This window comes from Gadus morhua, chromosome 1 (assembly GCF_902167405.1).
Source record: "Gadus morhua chromosome 1, gadMor3.0, whole genome shotgun sequence".
Taxonomy (NCBI): Eukaryota; Metazoa; Chordata; class Actinopteri; order Gadiformes; family Gadidae; genus Gadus; species Gadus morhua.
This window is the reverse complement of record NC_044048.1, coordinates 2111810-2119295: the sequence shown is the minus strand read 5'-3', so window position 1 is coordinate 2119295 and position 7486 is coordinate 2111810. Positions and strand designations below refer to the sequence as shown.

Sequence of the window (7486 nt, the reverse complement as noted above, 5' to 3'; positions counted from 1 at the left end):
GGCTTTCTGTACATCTACAGATGCAGAACTTGATCAATAGTGTGTCTTTGTTTGCTTTGAGCTAAATGAGGTGACTGTAATGTGTGAAAATGTGTAGAAAGAGGACTTGATGTGGAACGACTACGAGGAGAAGATGTCGGATCAGATTGTGCGCACTATGGAGAACTACACCGCGCAATTCCCCGAGGTCAAGGTGAACAAAGACGTATTTTGGAATTCTGGGATACCTTGTTCCTTTTTGTAAAGATTCTAATCAAATGTTAAAATACTAATAATTTAATTTCTAATCATTTCTACTAATTGTTTCTTGGTACTTCGTCTCTTCAGGAACGAGTGGGGAAGCGCGGACGCAAGCTGGTGGATTACGACTCGGCGCGTCACCACCTGGAGGCGCTGCAGGGAGCCAAGAAGAAGGACGACGGCAAGATGGCCAAGGTACTGGAAAGGGCCCTGAAGCACATGGGAAATTAACCCTGCCAGGCCGCTAAGTGGCCTTTTTGTTGCTGTGGTTCTGAGCGGGCGTCTCTGAACGGGCGTCTCTGAACGGGCGTCTCTGAACAGGCGTCTCTGAACGGGCGTCTCTGAACGGGCGTCTCTGAACGGGCGTCTCTGAACTGTGTCTAACTTTGTCTTACTGTTCAGGCAGAGGACGAGTTCAACAAAGCACAGAACGTTTTTGAGGAACTAAACAAAGAGCTGAGAGAGGAGCTGCCTGTTCTCTATCAGAGGTATGGTGGAGCAGCCATGTACACATACACATGCTTCTTCAGTAGCACATATTGAGCTGTTCTATTTCATTCTTACTGACTGCCAGAGGCAGTGCTTAATGCTGGCTCTGGCCGTCATCCAGAATTCATAGAACCATAGTTGCATACGTAAGTCTTGTTTTTTGAACTTCTCTAATACCACTGAACAATATATTTTCATCTGATCCTCTAGAGATAACTACTGCTTACATTCCTTCAAAGAGCAGATCATCTGCAAAATCCAGTGACTCCTCAATAGGGCTAAATACACGATGAGCATGTTATCAGAGTCAGACGCAACATTGTGCTTTATACAAAACCTTTTAGTACTTTAACCTAGTATTGGAGAAATATGCAAAACCAATTGTGTAATGGTGAATCACTGGCCAACTCTTATTTCAAAATATAAAATCCACTGGTCAGGTCACTAAAAGAGTCTTTGATTCCATGATTCTACTCTGTCTTGTAGCCGAATAGGTTGTTACGTAACCGTCTTCCAGAATATATCGAACCTCCGGGATGTCTTCTATAAGGAAATGAGTCTGGTAAATATACGCAGCTTGTTCATATTGAGAAGAAAGGCATGTATTTGAATGTCCTTTTATGTGTACACAGGCTGTAAACCCTCTATACTTTAAACTCTGTACCCTTGAATTCCAGTTGAACCATGAGCTGTACAACGTGATGAAGAAACTGGAGACTCAGTATTCGGGGAAAGCCTTCATCATCAAGGGCCTGAACAGGTGAGTGCCCTCTAATAATAGTCTCCGATGTGTGGATAATGAGGGAAAGTCCTACTCTAAAAATTATGTGTTCCTAATTTGATATTACGATCAAATTAACCCTGAATCATAATCCTGATATGATAATCACCTTCCAGAAATACTGCGCAAATGAGCCACAACTGACCTGCATCCGAGTGTGTGCTCAATGGCCAGGACCACATGTAGTTAAAACCCCCACTTTGAATTGGGCTGAAATTGAGTCATTTTGAAACTAATACCGAGGCGTAACCCTTTAAATCTGCCATCATATTTCCTCTTCGTTTTTTTTATTTTGTTAATTATTATTATTTTTAATAGTTTTCTGAGGAATGTAAATGCTCATCATGAGTGGCATGTGATTGATTCTGGTGGGGGCTACTCATCGCCTTGCTCCTCCTCCAACAGCTCCAGCTCCAAGTCCAAGAAGAGGAAGTCCATCGTCATCTCCAACCCCATCCCCTGCAACACGGCCTTCCCCAGCGACCACGTCTCCCAGCGCCCCACCGGACCGGATGCCCCGGCCCCCGACACACACACACCCTCGCAGGAGCCCCTCAACTGGGACAACGCTGCCGGCTCCGCCTCCAAAGACCCCCCCTCCTCCTCCTCCTCCGTGTCCGAGCTGGACGACCTCGGCTCCGAGTGCTCGGACACGCCCAAGCGCCAGTCGGCGTGCGACGGGGAGAGTGGCTCGGAGAGGCGGAGCCCGGACCGCACGGCGGCAGAGGCGGATCTGCCGGAACTCGGCTCCAGCCAATCGGATGACTCCGGGGTGGGTGGACCCACGCCAGAGGGGGCGGGGCAGGATGTGGCCCCTCCCGTCCCGCCTGTGAGAGAAGCCAAGGCCAAGGCCCCCCCCGTTCCTACTCCACGCACCTCCTTTGGGGCCGCAGATCGACGGTCAGACTCCCGCGGCAAGGCAGGGGCAGAGGCAGAGAAGCAAGAGGTTGAGGCAGAGAAGCAAGAGGTTGAGGCAGAGAAGCAAGAGGTTGAGAAGCAGGAGGTGGAGGCTGAGAAGGTGGAGGCAGAAAAGCAAGAGGTGGAGGCTGAGAAGCAAGAGGTGGAGGCTGAGAAGCAAGAGGTGGAGGCAGAGAAGGTGGAGGCAGAGAAGGTGGAGGCAGCGAAGGAAGAGGTAGAGGCAGCGAAGCAAGAGGTGGAGGCTGAGAAGCAAGAGGTGGAGGCTGAGAAGCAAGAGGTGGAGGCAGAGAAGGTGGAGGCAGAGAAGGTGGAGGCAGCGAAGGAAGAGGTAGAGGCAGCGAAGGAAGAGATGGAGGCAGAGGCAGCGAAGGAAGAGATGGAGGCAGAGGCAGCGAAGGAAGAGGTGGAGGCAGAGGCAGCGAAGGAAGAGGTGGAGGCAGAGGCAGCGAAGGAAGAGGTGGAGGCAGGGAAGGAAGAGGTGGAGGCAGAGGCAGCGAAGGAAGAGGTGGAGGCAGAGAAGGCAGAGGCAGGGAAGGAAGAGTTGGAGGCAAAGAAGGAAATATCAGAAAAGGACTCCCCCCAGCCCTCAGACTCCCTGTGCAAGGTAAGATTAAGTATGAAGTAATATCAATATTAATGAGAATATAAAAGTAAGGATATGTTTGGGGAAAACTATTTCTTAGAAGCAGTACCACTCTAAGATCCGGTTATTCTTTTAATTAAATTATGTTTTATTTCCATTAGATATTTTAATATCGTTAAATTTGTGTTGGATGTAATTGTCTCCCCATTCAGTATTTTGGTTGACGCACTTGTTGATCTCCACCAGGGGGGGGCAGCAGCGAGTCAGTTGAGTTCAGGAGGAGAAGGCGTGCTTGCGCAGCCGCAGGAGGACGTGGCCGGGCCAACCGCCGACGTTCCAGATGTACTTTGTAATTACAGCACTCTACAAACATTGATAACAACATTAGAACTGTGTTAATCTAAAAACTATCATGGATAGGAAATACACAAAGCACCACCTCTATATCACTCACAGCGTGTGTTTGGTCTTCTGCCCTGTTGCTGATCCATCTCTCTGGTGTTGTTTATGCTTTGTCAAGCAGGAAGGCGTGCTTAAGGAGGTCAGAGAGCTGGATGCAGGGACGTAGCGGCCCACTCTGGGGTCTGTCAGAGGAGTTTGTTGGCCAAGGCTCTCGATGAGGCAACACAACGACCCTGTCCTCCTCCCATGGAGCACTGGGATTCACACGTAAACAGGGCAGAGTGGAGCCACATGTTTGGACCAGAGAGGAACACGTCCCTCATGGGCTCCTCCCATGCTCAGCCGCTGATGCTGGTGTCTCATTTCAGAAGATTCTTTCTATATTTGCTTACGGTCTTAAACATGAACAAATGTTTTGTGTGTGTGTGTCGATGCAGTATTTCTTTTTCAACCTTAATGCTGTGAATGTAAGTAAGCTGTTTTTATACTCCAGATGTCTTTTCTTAACGTTTCTTAATAAAGTAAAGCCCAATTAGGCTGGGAAAACAATGTTTATCACCTTAGTACATGGAATGAATATCTTTTACAATCTCTCTTGAATCAGCTCTAACATCTAATGCCCTCTGCAAAGTGGTGATGGTGGAGGGAGGGTATTCAGTATCAGCAACCTCACTGCTAGGTGCTGCTAAATTATACTCACTGGACCTTAAAGGGAAGGAGAACGCTGTGTGTTCTATGCTTAGTTCCATTACAGAGTCGCTTTTTTAAAGAACAATTCGAGCAATGTGGTGCTCCTAAACTTATTCATCAGACGCTTTTATCCTAAGAAACTTCCAATAAGTACATTTGTCAGGTGAAAAAATATTGCTGCCGGTACAGTAAGGATGTTCATATAACCAAGTGCAAAGCAGTTACAATCTCTAGGTTAACCCATTCCCTGTCTACAACAAGATAGCTAGGATAAGATGCTAAACAAGTAAGTACGACACACAATAAGTGCGTACATTATGTGCCAGGATGTACAACATACAAAAAGGAGGGTAACACTGAATGAGTCTTTCGGAAGCTGGTGAGCGACTCAGCAGTCCTGATAGAGTTGTGACTTTGACTTTTGCTTGTTCTAAGTGATGTAGGTACCAGACGTCCGTCCACCCCAGTTGAGTGGAGAGCTCGAACTGGGGTGTGTGGTTTGACCAATGCTTGGAAATAGGCAGGGGCAGTGCAATTGACTGTCTTGTAGGCTAGTACCATCATCATCTTGAAACTGATGCAATCTACTACAGGGAGCCAGTGGAAGTCCCTGAAGAGGAGGGTCAAATGGGAGAAGGCACGCTGCAGCATTCTGGATACGCTGCAGCGGTTTAATCGCAGAGTCAGGGAGTCCAGCCAGGACCGAGTTGCTGTAGTCAAGATGGAGTTGACAAGCGCTTGGAACAGGAGCTGGGGTGCTTCCCTCGTGAGGAACGGCCGGATCCTGCGGATGTTGTAGAGGGCAAATCTGCAGGATCAGGTTACCGCGTCGATGTTTGCTGTGCAGCATAGCTGATTGTCCAGTTACACACCCAGGTTTATGGCAGTGGGTGATGGAGATACAGCGATGTGAGTGGAGTGACGAGTCAGTCCATTTGAGGGCAATCTTTCCCTGGCATAAGGAGAAGCTCAGTCATGTTGAGGTTACGCTTCAGGTGATGGGCAGTCGTTAAAGTGCTGATGTCTGAAATGCATGTTGCAATCAGGATGTTGTCAAACGAGGGCAAAGAGAGGAATAGATTAGTGTCATCAGCGTGGCAGTGATAGGAGAACTGTGGGATGTGATTACAGAGCCCAGGGATCTGGTATATAGGGAGAACAGAAGGGGTCCCAGTACACAGCCTTGAGGGACACCAGTGTCGAGCATGCAGGGTTTGGAGAAGAAGCCATTCCATGTGTCCTAATAGGTGCGATTCGTCAGGTAAGATGTGAACAAAGATTTGAGCAGAGTCAGCAATGTCGAGTTCGGCAGAAGTGGCGAGGTGGATCTGGTGGTTCACTGTGTCGAACGCTGCGGACAGCTTGAGGAGAATGAGGACCGATGAGAGGGACGAGGCTCGGGCAGCACGGTGTGGGCAATATATATAAATGTGAAAGTCTCCCTCTTATGTCTCCCACAGTCATCTGCCAGGGCAGTGTGGACAAGCAGACCCAACCTTTGTGGCCTGAGCAAGCAGGGGCGGCCCCAGCACATTTGGCGGTCTAGGCGAGCTTCACTCCTGGCGCTCCCCCCCCCCCCCCGCAAAAAAAAAAAAAAAAAATAGTTAGTTAATTCCCCACGAAAACTGAATTGCATCCTTGAAAAACTGTTTTGCCCTGTAACTGCATTTCTTTCACATAAACACAACAACGATCGCAACGATGAACAAACATTAATTCAAGAATAAAATCCACGGAGGAAAAAATTGCGCCCCGGATGGCTTTTGCCTCTTCATTTTCTTGATTTCGTTCTTGATTCTCGATTCTTGAAAACACTCTAACCAAACGCCTTATAGTACTAGCATGTTCTGACGAAACCAAGGAGGTAGGTTCCCCTTCCGTTTTCGATTTTTGGCAAATTTTACCCTAATGTTAGATTTATTTTTTTTAATGTCAAAATATTGGTTGGAGATATAGAAGGGGCGCAAAAATATGCGCCAGGAGGGAATTTTTTTTTTTTTTTTTTTTTTTTTTTCGGGCGCATTATTTTGCGCTCCCCCTCTAGATGGCGCTCTAGGCGGCCGCCTAACCCGCCTGTAGGGAAGGCCGCCCCTGTGAGCAAGGATAGCTGATATTGTGGCTTCAAACCACCAGCTCATGTTTCTAAACAAATTTCAGATGAATTCCCTTTCTTATCGATGTCGGATGTTCTGATTTCCTGATTCCCTTGTCACCCCTGTGTTCTCTTGTTCTTGTAGTTTAGCATGGGAAACTGGCAAGCAAACATTGAGCAGGGAAACCAGTTAAGAAGTGTGACTGAGAAAGGGTGCAAGGCAATTCAGGATCAAACCAAGGTGATGCTTACATGAGCACATGGTTGAAGTGGGCAATATATATTAATAATATATAATATTATTATAATATTTGCTTGGCACTAAGTGCACAGTACACAACAACCCCCTTTGCCACCTTCAGACCCTCAACCAAGGTACCAAAGAACATAATGGGTAGCCCAACTAGCAGCATTTGATTACGCTGCACTGATTTCACTGTGCTGACCGATCTGGCAGCAATATAAGATCGAGAAGTCCAGGACCACGTCATATCATCCACAAGGAAATTGGCAATGTGAGAGATCTTATAGGACACTGAACGACCTGCACTGATATCTTTCCACTGATAAGAAGCTGATGTATCCAAACTACATCTCCCAGCTGATGTAGGTATACAGCACCTCGACACATCGCTCTATTGGCTATTCCCCTTATACCCTCATGTTTGAGGTACAACCCCGGCTCCTGGTGGACTTCCTCTTGGGACCAGATTCTTCAGAAGAAACAACCAGATTCTCGGACGAGGGGGTCCGGCAGCATCAGGAACCGCTTCCGGTGCTGTACAATCTGGCCCAGAAGAGGCAGCAGACTGCCGCCAGCACCACCACAATACGCATGGAGGAGCAGGATCATCCCTTTCAAGGTTGACCAGTCCTTTACAAAGTGGTCAAAGGGCCAACTGAACCTGGAAGACCGTATACCAGCACACTGGTAATGTACGACGGGCACACCGGACCGGTTGCGGAAGGCGCAGCTTGAACCTTAACCGTACACAACAATGGTGCCCCAGCCATTCCCACATTATTGCCACCTAGACATTGACCCTTACAGGGATGCACATGAGGAGACCAAAGCTGGGATAGGTTGGGAAATACCCCCTCAACCTGCTGCAACATGATGTTCAACAGCCCATCCCTTACCGAGCAGGGAGCACCCAAGGAGTGGTCCACAGGGTTTTTTAGGATGATTCCGCTATGTACCATGGCAGGCAGGAGCACCACCACCTAAAGGGGAGATTTCAACCCCATGAAGTTTTGCCCGGGTAACTGCTGGGAAGAATCCCACCCTCCA

General features: G+C 48.0%; 1 protein-coding gene across 3 annotated transcripts in view; it reads left to right on the top strand.

The window, feature by feature from the left end:
- Positions 1–3976, top strand: part of bin2b (bridging integrator 2b) — a 6494-nt gene extending 2518 nt beyond the window's left edge. Inside the window, exons 5-13 of one of the 3 annotated variants that reach the window (XM_030354839.1) lie at positions 98–193; positions 328–435; positions 643–728; positions 1216–1291; positions 1407–1489; positions 1916–2549; positions 2664–3032; positions 3258–3353; positions 3535–3976. In XM_030354839.1, the coding sequence (XP_030210699.1) occupies positions 98–193; positions 328–435; positions 643–728; positions 1216–1291; positions 1407–1489; positions 1916–2549; positions 2664–3032; positions 3258–3353; positions 3535–3579 (1593 nt within the window). In that variant the 3' untranslated portion in view covers positions 3580–3976. Of the gene's footprint in view, positions 1–97; positions 194–327; positions 436–642; positions 729–1215; positions 1292–1406; positions 1490–1915; positions 3033–3257; positions 3361–3534 lie in introns of all 3 variants that reach the window. The other 2 variants (XM_030354821.1, XM_030354831.1) reach the window with 2 other exon arrangements.
- Positions 3977–7486: the final 3510 nt, after the last annotated feature.